The 16,208-nt window shown below is 37.5% G+C and overlaps 1 protein-coding gene across 19 annotated transcripts in view; it reads right to left on the reverse strand.

Moving 5' to 3' along the window:
* The window catches only part of HDAC9 (histone deacetylase 9), a 972,671-nt gene that overhangs the window by 257,639 nt on the left and 698,824 nt on the right, over positions 1 to 16,208 (reverse strand). For all 19 annotated transcript variants that reach the window (XR_011488684.1, XM_070470395.1, XM_020901439.2 and 16 more), the window contains one exon: positions 11,709 to 11,842. Coding sequence is in view for 18 of the 19 variants with exons in the window: in XM_070470395.1 (XP_070326496.1) it covers positions 11,709 to 11,842 (134 nt within the window). In the remaining variant the exon portion in view is untranslated. The remainder of the gene's footprint in view (positions 1 to 11,708; positions 11,843 to 16,208) is intronic.

Below are 16,208 nucleotides of genomic sequence, written 5' to 3' on the forward strand. Positions count from 1 at the left end.
CAACCCCAAGGACTGCAGCACGCCAGGCTTCCCTGTCCATCACCAACTCCCAGAGACTACGCTTCCCTGTCCATCACCAACTCCCAGAGACTATGCTTCCCTGTCCATCACCAACTCCCAGAGACTACTCAATCTCATGTCCATCGCATTGGAGATGCCATCCAACCATCTCACCCTCTGTCGTCCCCTTCTCCTCCCACTTTCAATCTTTCCCAGCATCAGGATCTTTTCCAATGAGTCAGCTCTCTGCATCAAGTGGCCCAAGTGTTGGAGTTTCAGATTCAGCATCAGTCCTTCCAATGAATATTCAGGACTGATTTCTTTAGGATGGACTTGTTGGATCTCCTGGCAGTCCACTTACTCTAAGAGTATTCCTCTCTGGTTTATACCCTAGTCTCCCCTTCATCACTAAAATGTAACAAAGGGCACAAGTTTTCCCTTTGATTTCTTTCTCCTGCCTCTCTACACTTCTTTTTGACTCCTAGGAAATATTTCACACTGGCTTGTTTTATTACTATAGAATGTGTTTTTAAAAAAATCCTTACACTATATATAAATAGCAATTCTTTTTTGTTGTTGATTGTTCTAGTTTTTTTTTTTTTTTCCCCTCCTGTGGCATGTGGGATCTTAGTTCCCCAACAGGGATCGAATTCATGCCCCTTTCAGTGGAAGCATGGAATCTTAACCACTGGACCACCAGGGAAATCCCAAGATATAAGCACTAATTCTTTATAATCCTTTCTGCTTCTATGCCCACTGGAGAATAAGACCCACGAACAAGGTGTACATGTTTCTACAGAAACAGGGCAGTGGAAACCAATTCAACATGAAAAACGGCTTCTACCTGGAGAAAGGATCTGGAGAAAACGCGTTCTAAGATTTATATCTCTAAGAGGCACGGCTATGGGAACCCCGTGAATGACTAAGTAAAAATGCTGAAATAGCAACAGCTCTCTTTTTTCCTTAACACTGAGTAAATCCTGGAGTAGTTCATTTTGCCTCACTATCATCAGATATCTTAAATTCATCACATTCTACTTTTCTTCTCAAACTGAAGTCTCCAATGGTTTTCATTTTCTGGTATCATCATCAGTAATTTATTAAGTGATGTGTTTATGCTTAAATATAGACTGTCCTGTTTAATCCTTTCCCATATTTTCTATTTCCTGTGTACCCTTTATTCCTTCAGCTTTCTCTCATGATGTGCTCTTGAGCCAAAGGTCAAGAGTATAATGAGTCACAAAATAGGATAAAGTGCTCTGATAATTGTAATGTAGGGCGATACTGATTTCCGTTCTCAGAGATTAGCCAGCAGTATGTCTACCTAAAGTCATCTATGATTCTGATGATGATCTATGAATCATCTTGATTCTCAAAAGAACTTTTGAGAATTCTGAGTATATGGACACTCAATGCATATACAGGATGGCATGGGTATCCATCCAGGTATTTCTCACTAGACAGCCTAACATAGATCTTAAATACCTTGCCAGTATGGGTCTGAGAAAGGAAACTTACAGCTCGCCGTCCTATTTCCTAGTAAAGACACCCTGTGATATAGGATGTAGGATATCATTACTCTACTTCCATTCTTTGTGACCTGCACTCAAGTAGTTTCTTCCTATAGAGTAGGAAAGGAACTCCTATGCTAATTGTCTACATTGTGCTAAGCACCTGAGGACTCAGGTCTTCTTCATTATATCAGAGCCCCAAACAGTATACATTCAGGTTTGAAGTCTGACTAATGTTGTTCAAAATGACCGTATCAATGAGTCTCACAACACACCATGGCTCTTTCCTAAAGAAGTGGTCTTTCTGAATTAAAGCCTGTTAGTGCAACCTGATTACAGAAGGAATGTTCTGAACATGACCTACAAAGTCATACTGCAACAGGATAAAATGCAGCCTACCCACACCCACCCACACACAGAGTGCACACACGGTATAGATTTTTTTTTTTTTGCCAAGGAGCAGGGAGAAAAGGAAACAGTTCTATTCCTTCCCCTCCTGTGTTCAAAGCCTGGATTGAGGCCAGTGTCCTAATCAGTTCTCATTGGCCCTGGAGGAATCAGAACCTTTTGTAAAATATAATAAAGGGCATAAAATCATGATAAAATGCATGAAAAAGCAGTGCCTTTGGTTAGGGAACTAGAAATAATTTAGCAGAACAGATGGATTGCATTGGTTTGGTATTACTGAGGACATGAAAGGGCTCATTTTGTGGCAGTTCCAAACTAAGAGAAAATGTCCAACTTAAATTTGACAAGTCAAAGTACCTGCCTCTGCTGGGAGAGACCCCATTTTCTTTAATCATTTTCAAAGCGATGACATATTAGGCAAGAATTTCCATTGAAATATCTCATTTTCTGAAAATATTTTATCCACTGTCCCTAAATATAGGGATGCATTCTTATTTTTTTTCTTCAAAGATCTGCAGACTTAAAGAAAAGAATAATAAATGACTTATGAGTGGCCAAGTTACCCTCTGTTACAAAGCCTATACTTCATATTTAGTGAATCAGTTCACACCTATTCATTATTGTGGATATACTTCTCTCTTAAAAAAGCAAAATATCCGGTCTCACTGCTCATGCCACGCTTAGCGATGGAGTTTTCACATGCTACAACCAATTGCTTCATTAAACGCTACAAAAAAGAGTTTATATCCCCTCCCCCTACTGCATTCTCTCCTTCCATAGCTCCCTCATCACCTAACAGCCTGTTCCCCTCGAGTTTTTCTTATCCAGAAAGAAAAGGAGTAGGGAAGGAAGAGTCAGGGGATTCCCCAGTGGTCCTATGGTTAGGACTTTGCAACTTCCACTACCAAGGGCATGGGTTCAGCCCCAGGTTGGGGAACTAAAATCCCGCAAAACCAAGAAGTGAAGGAAGAATTGGGGGCAGGGGGGAGGCAAGGGAAGGAAGGAAGGAAGGAAGGAAGGAAGGCAAAAGAGTAAAAGAACGAGAAGTAGGAAGGAGGCTGCTAATAAGCAAGCAGGAAGCCCAACAGGCTCTTGGTCCTGTCAGTCATATGAAAATAGAGTGAATTCCAAGTTAGAAGCCCTAAGTTCTGGGTTGTGTCACGTGTCCTTAACATGCCCATAGTCTGCTATCTGCTACCTTTCTGGAGCTGTTTCCTCATTCATAAACATATGGAGATTCAACCGAATTACTTTTAGCCCCAAAACGGTGAGTAAAAATGGTAAGCCCTAAAATGGCTATGTGAATTACCTCATATACAACAAAAATTCAATAAACGTCCTTTATGTTGATGTACAGCTTTGCCACGGTTGAAGCAAGAGAAGAGATCTCATTATGGAGGTTTTCAAAATGATGCTACATGTATTCCTTGAAGTCCATTTTTAAAAATGCCTAATTATAATTTGAAAAATAAGAGCTTTTTTTAGAACTCATATTCCTATCCCATGATAACCTCAAAATAATGGACATTTTTCCCAATTAAAAAGTTCATTTTGTTCATAATGTTTTTGAGTTAATGCCGCCTTAGTCTGTCAGGTAAATGTTTACTTTTGTTACTCTCTCACCTTCAAATATATGACTCTGTTCACTTCTCTGTCTCTACCTCATTAAGCTTATGCTAAATTGATTTCTAATATTGGTTGAAGCTTGGAAATCAACTGTATAAGTTTAAAAGTTATTAATGTCTGGGATCATACATTCAGAGCTCCTGGTTAACTCTTGTCAGGTTACAACCTAGGCATCTAGGAACTTAGAACAAGCCCGGTGGATTTTAATGGGCAACCTAAGTCAAGAATCTTATGTTAGAGGGAGCTGTCCATTCTTCCTGCTTATAAGCAAATTCAAGATACTGAGCCTATACTAACCAACATTTGGGACTATGGAGTAGTTAAAATCAATGGTTGACAGAGAGAAGGTTGGGAAGTTAAAAAAGTTTACATGACCTTCAAAATTGACAAGTGCCATCTACTTCCATGTAATACTGCTTGATTCACTCTTTACAATCTATTTAAAAATATTTCATGGCATAGAACAATTTCAAATGTACTTTAGAAAACAGCAAGCCCATTCAATAACAAATGTCTGGGTGGTAAAAAGCATATTTACTATGTATTTTTTTTTCAGTTTTATGCCCACTCATTTCAAACCATTAAGCTCATTAGAAAATAAGAAAGAATGGTATGCCTCAGTATAACTGGTTCAATTTTCACAATTTTTATGCAACTGAATCTCCTATGTTCTTATTATTTTGTTATTATTTTTCAAACATTGTTATGAACATTTTATTGATTTAGGTTAAAGCATTGATTTTTTTAAACAATATTCATGTATGAAATAAATCTGTCACCATAAATATTTTGTTACTTTAGCACTACAATTTTTAGATGGTTCAGAACCATGTAACTAACTAGTGAGTTTTTGTTAATAAATTTCAATGCTCCTGTTAAAAAAGAAAAAATCCTTATCACTTTCCAAATGGACTCAGAAGGGCAGACTGTCTTACTTCCTTTTATTGGGTGTTTTCCACACTAATTCTTCCCCATTTTTTGCAGAATCAAAATTTAAAATTCCAAATGATCTTAATTCTGATTATGGTTTACACAAGTATTTTTTAATGTTATTTATCTGCCAGGGTCTATACTCTACTGGGTTCTGCAAATATTTCTCAGAGTAATGACACCTTGGTTTACTCACCACATCTAAATCACGTGTACTTCTTTCCATAACCACCATATCCTTTAGAGACTATTCACAAGATTCCCTGTTTGAGTTTTTTATTGCTTTGTGGTTAGATTCTAAGACACAAATACACACAATTTTTTTTTTTTTTTCAAACTAAACAGTAAGCTGTTATATGCTGCCATCTAGTTAGATTACTCTATAAAACAAATGTTTAATTGAATTTCCATTAACTTGCAGGGTTTAGTGCTTTGTAATCTTGAAGTCAGAAAATATACACATTTCAAAATTGTTTCTCAAAAGAGTATTCAATTTCTTTATTGTGATTTACAAAAGGTATTTTAAAAATCACTTCTGTGTGCAGGAAAATGTACTGGAGACTATCCCTGAGCTCCTTGGCATATTAAGATTTTACACTAAACCTGCTCTCCACTTTTCTCATTAGAACTGCTGAGAATCCCAGAAAGGGCAACGGTAGCATGGTTCTGTGTCCCAGAATTGTTTTGTAATTACTTTGTGTTGGCACTTGAATAAAGGAGTTAAACATTTCAGCACAGTATGTTGCTTATGGTTTTTACTTACGAATTAAGCGAAACAAAGTTATTCAATAAGAATCACAAAGAGGCAATGCAAATTCCATATAATGTGCAATCCAACAAAAGCATTATAAAATGTTATTATTCTCAAAACAAATGTGAGAGCAAGCAAATGTCTGTGGGTGGCTTGGTGGGGCTGCGAGTCAGAAGCACTTCTGGAAAAACAACTGCAAGTGCATTTCTAACAGATGATGGATCAACCCCTGCAATCTCTTCAGCACAGAAGAGTACATCCTTTTCTTCAGGGGCACACATGCTCCAGAGAGCTGGCTACCTAATCAAAGAGCTTAATCCCAAAGAAGACACCAAATGACCCCTCCAGATCTGTTTCTTATGGTGACAAGAAGGCTGCTGGTTTGGCTTTTCACTTCTAACACAATCACTAAACTCAGTATGAATGATTCAATAGGGGAAATAAATAAATGGTATTGGCATGAGGAACTACTCAGTACCTCAATTTTTAAAAAACAGTGCCACGTCATGCCAAAAGAAGTAAACCCATGTAACCACTGTAATCTAATATAATGAGGACTCATGTTTTCTCTGGCTGCCAATCAGGACTGTAAGCACAGTCAATTTACACGATAGCTTACAAACTAAAAGCAATAAGTTTACTAAAATTTTGTCTACCCTCAACCAAAGAAAGTGTTATGTTCCAAATTAACTTCTCAGCCATCTAGTTTCAAGTGTTATTAGAACTGGAAGAGATCCTAGCAAATATCCTGCCTCACACCCTCATCTTACACATGGGAAAACCAAAGATCACTAAGGTTAAATGATTTGACAAAAGTACACAGATAATTAATGGCAGGACTAAGGTCAACTCTAATGCGGAACAATAGTTTTGAAGGAATCCATTCTGATTCATTTTCTACCTTGACAAATGAAACAATACATAAGTTTGGTTTGTGGATCAGACTATCACTTAAAAATAAAGAAGCTCTTTTAACGTTTTCAGATTGCCAGCTATTCTATCATGTACACTGTTTAATTGCAAAATTGACTATTTCATTGGCTTGGGAAAGTGTGTTTGTCCTGTATGTCAGAGCAACTGAGACTCCCAACCTTCTGTCCCAGTGAAGTTATAACCCTAGTTGACAAAGGAATTCAAATACAGTTTGATGGAGGGCAAGCTCATCTTAAGGTCTGATAAACTTGCTCCTTTGTTCTCTAATATATAACGTTTCCTCTTCTATCTCTTGCTCAAAGGGCCTCTCTGATGCTGTCAGGATCATAGAGACAGCTGACCACAGCCTTTCTCCTTTCATTCCTTCCCAAAGCTCAATCAGTGAGTCTTTAAAATCACTATAGTATACAACCAGTGACTCGAAACCCCTTGAGAGTGTGCAATGACATATTTATTTGTGTGATCATTTGATTAACGTCTGATGATCTCACCAGACTGTAACCGCCTTGAAGATAAGGGTTCTATCTACTCAGTATTCTATCTCCAGCTCGAAACACAGGAGCCTGGGAAATGAAAATTCTTCATAAAGACTGCTGAAGGGATAGATCACTGTTCTCAAAGTGTGGTACCCAGATCAGCAATATCAGGATTGCACAGACACACTGAAGAAATACAAATTCTGGACTGCCCGCTACAGTAGCACCTCACTCCTGCCGAATCTGAAACTCTGGGGCTGGAGCCCAACAATCCGTATCTCAACATTCTCTCAGGTGATTCTGATATAAGGCCAACACTTAAGCATCCCTAAAATCAATCAACAAATGCCACTTACCTAGCCACAGGATTCTCCTCATGCTCAGCTTTATGTCCCCAGAGCGCTGTCAATTTCACCCAGTAACTATGGGTGGCTACACAAACCTGGCAGGAAAATGCTGCTGAAAGAAGGCAAACTGCTATCTAGATACTGAGAAACAATATACTGACCCAGCTAGTGTGTTATACTTCTATTCTACTATATCCCTTTCTATAAAATCTAAGAGACTTTCTCTCTTTTGAGACAACTAAGTTCTTGTTTCTCACAACTAAGAGACGAATTTGTCCACACTGCTAAGGAGAGAGCAATGACCTACACACCAGGGCCAGTTCTTAAACCCCTGGCATCCCGGACACAACCGTTTTCACTCTCAGGAATGCACGGTTCAGACATAACCAAGGAACAGACCTGGATTTTAAATTCCCCTTAGTCCTACCTAGACAACTTAGAAAGGCCCGATTCTCCTTAAGTCCTTGGGCTATATGGTAAATATTCATTAACACTCAAGCTAGAACCTAACTTCTTTTGGAGTTAATAAGTCTAATTAAAAGACACTTCTAATTGTTGGAACTTCCCTGGCAGCTTTGTGGCTAAGACTCCACACATTCAATGCAAGGGTCCTGGGCTTAATTCCTAGTCAGGGCACTAGGTTCCACATGCCACAACTAAAGGTCCTGCATGCTGCAATTAAGAGCCAGTGCAGACAAATAAATAAACATATGTTAAAAATATAGAAAGGCATCGTCATTGGGCTTGATCGCTTTAGCAGCCTTATAAACACTAACTAGGAAGCTTGTTAATATAGGAAACTTTCAGCCTCTTCAACCAGATAATGTACCCACAACAGATCCAACCAGGCTTCCGGGGTGGCGCAAGTGGTAAAAGAACTCACCTACCAAGGCAGGAGACATAAGAGACATGGGTCTGATCCCTGAATCAGGAAGATCCCCTGGAGGAGGAAATGGCAACCCACTTCAGTATTCCTGCCTGGAGAATCCCAGGACAGAGAAACCTGGTGGGCTACAGTCCATGCAAAGAGTCAGACATGACTGAAGCAACTTATACATGGATCCAACCACTTGCCAACTACAGCGTGATTTTCTCCTAGTTTTTCAGAAACCAAGTGTAGTAAGTTTTGCTGAATCGCTAAAAGGTTTGTGGTATGTCTGTTTGGGGTTCCCTCCCCCCGCCCCCACAGCATTGACATTTTCAAAATAATTTTGAGGGAAAGGCTAGCCTCTTTGCAAGAGAGTAATATATTTTAAAATGTGTATATTAGAATTAACTTGTCAAATAAAAATCTTTAAAAGAAAATCCACAACAAACATGCATCAAATATTTCAGCTGCATTTACTGGGGAGAGTACTGGCTAAGGAAATAGATTCTACTATTTCCAAGTGAGTTAAAATAGCCTAGAACAACCTCTGTATGTTCCCTTTTTCCTCTCCCCCCCACTTCTGATAGAAAAAATAAGGAAGTGAAAATAAGTCATGTTTCTTTCAGTTGTATGTGTTATCCCTTTTGTTTCTGATATAAATGAAAGTCTCTAGAGAAAGGCTACATTTTTTTACTTAATAATTTTTAAGATTCCACTTTGAATATTCCTCAAGTTATTCACACAAGCCAAAGGAATATTAAATTCTTAGGTGTCTTAAAATTAGTAACGGGTTTTTAATGGCTTTAGAAATTCCACTGCGCATTTTGGATTGGGTCAGTTCAAGTCATAGATATTTTCATAACACAGGAGCAAATAAATACACATAGGCAACAACTGCATCACTTCAGAAAGCAAACACCTGACAAACTGCTCTTCAACTATGTTAGGAAAAGGGGCTTCTGTTTGCATCATTGATGTTTTGGATCAGACTTTTGTGCTTGGTCTTCATTAAAAGCCAGTCTGCTGATCTGGGCTTTCAAGTACATTATTTGTTAACTGCATGATTGTTTGCTAGTATGCTGTTAACCCACAGGCGTGGTGTATCTGACTCTTTGGGACACCATGGACTGTAGCCTGCCAGTCTCCTCTGTCCACAGGACTTCCTATGCAAGAATACTGGAGTGGGTTGCCATTTCCTCTTCCAGGGGGTCTTCTTGACCCAGGAAGGGATTGAACTCAGGGACTGAACCCGCGTCCTGCATTGGCAGGCAGATTCTTTACCATTGAGCCCCTGGGAAGTCGTTGATTATTTGCTAGAGAGACACTTATTTAGCTGACTGAACTGGAATAGACTCACTCATTTTTGTCAACCCTACAGTCTTTCTGGGCTTTCCTTATGGCTCAGCAAGTAAAGAATCTACCTGCAATGCAGGAGACCTGGGTTCGATCCCTGGGTTGGGAAGATCCCTTGGAGAAGGGAAAGGCTACCTACTCCAGTATTCTGGCCTGGAGAATACAGTCCATGGGGTCACAAAGAGTCACAGTCCTTCTAATATTTCATCGTGGGTCTGACACACATCAGTTAGTGCTGCTGTATAAGTTGAACGTCATGGTTACAAATAATACAAGACCAAAAGAATGTGATGTACCAGGAACTGGGGAAAAAAAGACTGATCAGAAACAGGTAACAAACTTCTAAAATTTTAAGACCAATATGAATCATATTACATCCCATTTACTTCTGTACTTTGCTGCTTTTATAAACAGTATTCCTTCAGGTAAAAGATTGAAGGAACACCACAACCTAACAGTACATTGAAGCTGTGATCAGACACTGATTATTTGGAGTGGTTGAGGCTAGGCTTAGGATATAACAAAGACTGGAAAGTGAAAAAATGGAAACAGCAATACCTCAGCTTGCAAGAGCACAGAGAGACTGCCAAGCTAGAAAACATCTGTAGTAGATGCAAAGGTGAGACAGGAACGCTCTCATGAATAAATACCCATGAAGGCCAACCTACTACAAAGTCTCCTTGATGGCTTACTTTACTGGCTTCATATGGGATTGTGCAGACTCTAATAGAGTGATCTGGCTTCCAACCTGCATTATCAAAAACACTGATATAACTCTAAAACTTACCAAAGAATATGAAACCTTCTGCCACGTAATATGGGTGCTACTGGCAAAATATGAATAATAGACTTTCACTCAAGAAAGAACCATAGAAATAAATCTAGCTGAAATTCTTTCACTTCTGAGTTTCTAGGTAAAGGATACACTTACTCAAAAGCAGAACTCTAAATATGAAGGGCATTTGGTAATTCTATTACCAACATATAATAAAGCTTGTGAAACTAAATCTGTATACACTACTCTGGCATATTCATTCACAATATCGACACTGCTTAATGACCCATCAACATCATCTGTGTGTTGATGTAAAGAAAATGACCATTTAATTCCCCTGTAAGACAAGATACATAGTTCATCTCCAAAAGAGAAAAATCAATAAAGAAAAGAATTTATCCTTAGAAGTGAACACATTGAATGAATGAATGACTTTGCATCTTCCAAAGTCAGTTATTTTTGCCACTTTGAAGAGAAAAAAGATCAGACAGAACTAATGTTCGTTATCAAATAGAGTCAAGTGTACTTGACTTTGACATCTTTATTTCCACTGAAATATTTTTCAGGTTCACTTTAAAGTATATAGGCTTTGAATGGAATTTTCTTGACCACATTTTCGGTTGTCAAAATCAATTAATTCAAAAGTAGTCACAAGAGACTGTCTTTATCACTATTCACTATTTTAAGAATAGTGAATTTAATGTGGTTTCAATGTTATTAGTTTCCTCATGACATAACTATGGTCAAAATATTATCCACTTACTTGCTTCCCAAACTGGTGATAACTAGAGTTCCTTCACTGCTCTTATAGAGAAAGGCAAAGGAACCAAATAGTAATATGTAGGAACCAAATAGTAATATGTCAAATGATCAGTCTATAAGAATAGGGACCATGTCTGTCCATAATTCTAGTCCCTAGAACACATCTGGAAAAAGTATAGATGCAGGAAAAAGTGCTTTTGATCAATAAATCCTAAGGTAATGCAAAATAACACATAGAGAATATTTTTCTTTTAAAAAAGTTTTAGACTCAAATATAGACTGTTACTGGATCTTAAGCAACAATGGACATTTATAGCAGCTAAATCAACCAACTGCTGGTTGTTACATATTTTGCAAATATGACAAAGGGAGTTCTGACCTGATATCATTTTTACTTTTAACTTTTAAAAGCCTCAATAAGCCAGACTTTTCTTAAAAAAAAATATTAAGACTCACAAGAATCTACAGAAATGAATCTAAACACCAATAAAAAGAAGTGACTCTTCCCGGTAATCTTTTAAAACTTTTAAGAGACAGTTAATCTTTCAAAACTATTCCATTTCCATGAGGCAAAACTGGCATATATGTGAGTTCAGAGTATTGCTTACTGTAAGAAATAACAACTATGTAGCTTCTAACTAGATTCGAAGAGCTTCTCAGAAAATTAACTCAATAAACGATACCTATTTGGAAACAAGAATAGTTCCGTGTGTACAAAAAAAAAAAAAAAAAACCACTACAGTAATGGCACACACATCAGGCAGCTGCTCGGCCCATCAACACAGACTGAGTCCCCACTGTGTGTCCAGCCCAGCGTCAGGTTATACGTTACTAGTGCCCACGATGGCTCATCAATCATGGTGTTTCTGCTGTAGAGCTAACATTTTTCTACAACTACCCAAATGAGTACTGGCCTCCTTACATGATTTATTTAAGTAAGTAAGAGAGTGTGGCCAATTCAGGATTACCTCACATTTACTTAGCAGCCCAGTCTCTTGCAGCCGTGACCAGATGCTCTGTATTCGCCCAGCATGCTCAGGGTGGGTGGTGGAATTGCCACAAATGCACTGGTGTTTCAGCATCAAAGGGTCATAGGCAATTCCTTCAGGACAAAGAAAACAGAACACAAGATGAGTAATGGCACAAGCTACATGACAATATGATTACACAAAAAGGGCATTCTTTTCCAAATAAATTTACAAATTGAGAAATAATGCATATCCATAAATTTCCTGGAAGCACATAAGAACTATTTAGTTCTATGGGTCTGGATATATATGCAAAACAAGTCAACTCATGAATTAGTCAGCATCAGACCCTAGGCTTACTAAGTAAATCAGTAAAGTAAAAAAGGTGATGATATTTGAGAAACTGCAGGTTAAAAAAAAAATACTGCAATTTTACCAGTATTTTAAATCACTACAGAGTATTTTTAGACAGATAATTCAATTCAGCAGAGGTTTTAATTTTATCAGTGAAGTCACAAAATGAGCTCTTTAAAGTGTGAATTTATTTCACGAGTAAGTCTCGCCATAGTTTAGGTCATGTTACATCTATAACAAACTGGAAGTCTCTAACTACTTTCCTATTCATATGCTTATTAATTCCTTCAAAGTTGTGCAGAAAGAGTTTCTTTTTTGCTTACTGTGCTTCTCTCATAATTTATGTCAATCTGTAAGTAATACAGATACTATAGTTTTTATAATACTGTGGAACATTTGAAGTGTTTCTTTAAAAAAAATAAATCCGTAGCAATATCTTTAGTAGAAATCACATAGACACAACAAAATCGTGTTTAAATTATCATGAGTTAACACATTTCATGTTTCAGAGCCTTTGATGTGAAAGATTTCATACACATTTGATGAAATGAACAATTAGGCATATACAAAGTAGGGCTCTTTAAAGCAACAAATTAGATGATAATTATTATAAAAAAAATTTTCACCCTTAACCCGATTCCTTGGGGGCGGGGACAAGTTATTTACAAAATTGCCTGACATAAGAAATTATTTAACCAATCAAATATTCCAATAAATTACCATCAAAATACATTCTCTGGGGGCACAGAATGCAGAAGAGTCCATTATAATAAATTTCTAAATATCTATTCAAGAACAGATAAGTACAAGCAATTAGTGTTATAAAGTAGGTTCAGTTAATGCATTTTATTCTCCCTTACATTATTGTGTTAGAGGGATGTTACTTAAGAGGGGAGAATAAGTGTCCCTGAGTGTATTAAAATCATGCAGAATGACATGTGTATTTTGAAACCATGTGGCAAAAATTATGTCTAAGAAAAAAATATTTTGCTGATCCAAATAACATCGACTTCTTCCTATTAATTGAAATATAGTTGACATGTACAATATTACGTTAATTCCAGGTGTACTACATAGGGATTTGACATTTTCATACACTGCAAAGTGATCACCACAATAAGTCTCGTAAATATCTGTGCCCATACAAAGCTATTACAATTTTTTTATTTGACCAAACCACACGGCATGTGAACCCTAGTTCTCCAATCAGGGATCAAACCTGTGCCCCGCGGAGTGCAAGCACAGTCTTAACCACTGGACCGCCAGGGAAGTCCCTATTACAATTCTTTTACTATATCCCTTGTACCTTATATTACACCCCCATGGCTTATTTATTTTATAACTGGAGGTCCGTATCTCTTAATCCCCTTCACCTATTTGGCCCAGCTCTCCAGCCCCCTTCCCTCTGGCAACTACACATTTGCGTATGCTGTCACTTTGCTTTGTTTCTTAGATTCCAGATCTGACTACACAGATTTCAGTTTATACAGTATTTATCTCTGTCTGACTCATGATGCCCTCTAGATGTGTAATATTGATTCTTAAGACACAAATGGCTTCAGAATCCATCCACATGGCCCCAACTCTCACATTTTCATCTTCAGGGCCAGTCTCCCTCCTGAGCAGTACACACTAGAACACTCATCTAAATCGCCCATCTAAAATCTCCATTTGGATGTCTTCTAGTTTTCATAAAATAGGAATATCATATTTGAGCTCATAATCTTAAGCTTCACATACCGTTTCTCATTCCAGTGAAGGGTATCATCACCACTGCTCATGTAAGAAATCTTACTGTCCTCTTGACACTTCCGCTCCAATAAACCAACAAGTAATGTCTATTTTCCCCTGGAGGATGCATACTCACTCTCTTATCTCCAATGCTGAAACCATACAATCCAAGGTACTATTATCTTTAATCTGAACTCCTGAGACAGCCCTGTAATGTCTATCTGACTTTCATTCTACTCTATTTGCCACTTAAGAGTCGCTACCTTTGCTTCAGTCCTTTGGAGACTTCAAAGATGAGGTTAAATTTCTCCAGGCAGCACAGACACGCCTGTCCCCAGGCGTAAACCTTTCTCCCAAAAAGGTTTACTTACCTTCTAGTTTTCAAAAGACTCAAAATCACACATACCTTGGGATCTTCATACATGCTGTTCCATCTATGCCAAAAATTCTGCCTTTTGGCCCCCAAAACTCTAGCCCTCACTTAGCTAATACCTACTCATTCTTCAAGATTGTTTCAATGTCACTTCCTCAATAAAGCATTCCTTGTGATCTCTAAATTAGATCTCTGACTATATGATCTCATAGCATTTTCTAGGTCTTCTTTGTAACATTTAGTACAATTCTATAATTGGTGTATAATCTTGTTAATTGGATATTTTCTTTATTATCTGTACAACACAGACTAGAGTTATATTATTTACCTCTGAACTCTTAGTGACTATAAATATGCTGGTAAAACTGTAGATTCTCAAGTGTAATTGTAATAAATGAGTGAAAAACATGAATAAATGAATTGGTGGAAGAACTAGGTCAGATATCTCCATCCATTATAAAAACCTTTCTTGATGAACCTACTTGGTGGACCTCATTGGACTACTTAAGTTTTTATAGACTAATTTCTTTTCTTTACATGCCTTATCTTCCTCCTGGTGAAAGTGAAGTGAAAGTGTTAGCCACTCAGTTGTGTCCTATTCTTTGTGACCCCACGGACTGTAGCCCGCCAGGCGCCTCTGTCCATGGAATTCTCCAGGCAAGAATACTGGGGTGAGTTGCCATTCCCTTCTCCAGGGGAGCTTCCTCACCCAGGGATCAAACCTGGGCCTCCCGCACTGCAGGCAGATTCTATACCATCTGAGCCACCAGGACACCTTATCTTCCTACCGGTAGGTGCCTCTAACACAAGCATTTATTATACTCATTATATTTATACACGGAATTGTACACAAAAAAGAGATGAATAAATATTTTTAAATAAAGCCAAAAGTGAGAAAAGAGGAAGTCAGGAAAAAAAAAAGTTAGCAGGCATAAAAAGCAACATTCACAATATGATGATACATTAGACATGTCTGCACAATTCAGATATATCAAGTATTTATGAGTTGGTATTACATAATAGGAGCTGTTGAACATATTTTCTACCACAGTTTTGTACTGCATATAAGATATACTAATGATTAACATGGAAAAATAAAATATAGTATTTCCCTCATTTTGAAAAAACATTCTTTAAGAATAGAGATTCTAATCATTAGGTTGCTTATTTTTTTCACTATTTCATCTCTTGACATATCTAACTTCATCTCCATAGTAATCATTTCTCTTAAAACAACATTTTCTCCATCAGCCACTGCCAAAAAAAAATATGAAACAGGTTATGGTAGCTGAAAATTATTGCCAAGTATCTGGAGATTATAATACAAAGTCCAGGAGCTCTTGGAAAGACATTCAAATTTAAGAAAAAATAAAGTCTGGAACCCAAAACCTCCACCTACTCATCTTAATGACATAGCAATGAAGTGTTAACAGGTAGACTACAAGGTGAGACTTAACCTCATCCTTCAGCTCAATTTCTTTCATCTTTTTTCCCCTTTTTTCCCCTCAAAAACAGAAACTTATAGGGTGAGAAACAAACCTGTTCTTCTCTTTGGGATTCATATGGAATTCCACTTTTCTTTGACCCTTTAGCCAATGGATCAACCTGTCTCTTAATCAATGGGACAAGAGTTAAAGTTAGGTTTTGAGAAAATAAATAAAATACACAAAGGAGTCTTAACACAAACCTTTACTTGAATTTTAAACCCTAGTTGTTTATTTTCTGCTTAAAAAAAAAAAAACTCTTAAAAATTTTTTGATTTTTTTAATAAGCTTGGACTTTGTGCTTTCTATGGCTTCCAGTTTTAGTTTTATTAAATGAGGTAAGTATGTAAAGCACACAGTGTAGCTTCTTTGCCTTTCCTTAATCACTGCATATAGTTTCTTTAGTAATAGAAAGCATTCATATACTTAGGTTTATGCTCAGTCTAAAATGACTGTGGGGCTGAGTCCACATTGGTCTATTAGGAAAGCTGAGTTCAGAATCTTTCATCCTAAAACTCCTGATCCCAGCTTCTTAAGATTCAACTTCATATTGCTTTT

Source organism: Odocoileus virginianus, chromosome 1, assembly GCF_023699985.2.
Source record: "Odocoileus virginianus isolate 20LAN1187 ecotype Illinois chromosome 1, Ovbor_1.2, whole genome shotgun sequence".
NCBI classification, from domain to species: Eukaryota; Metazoa; Chordata; class Mammalia; order Artiodactyla; family Cervidae; genus Odocoileus; species Odocoileus virginianus.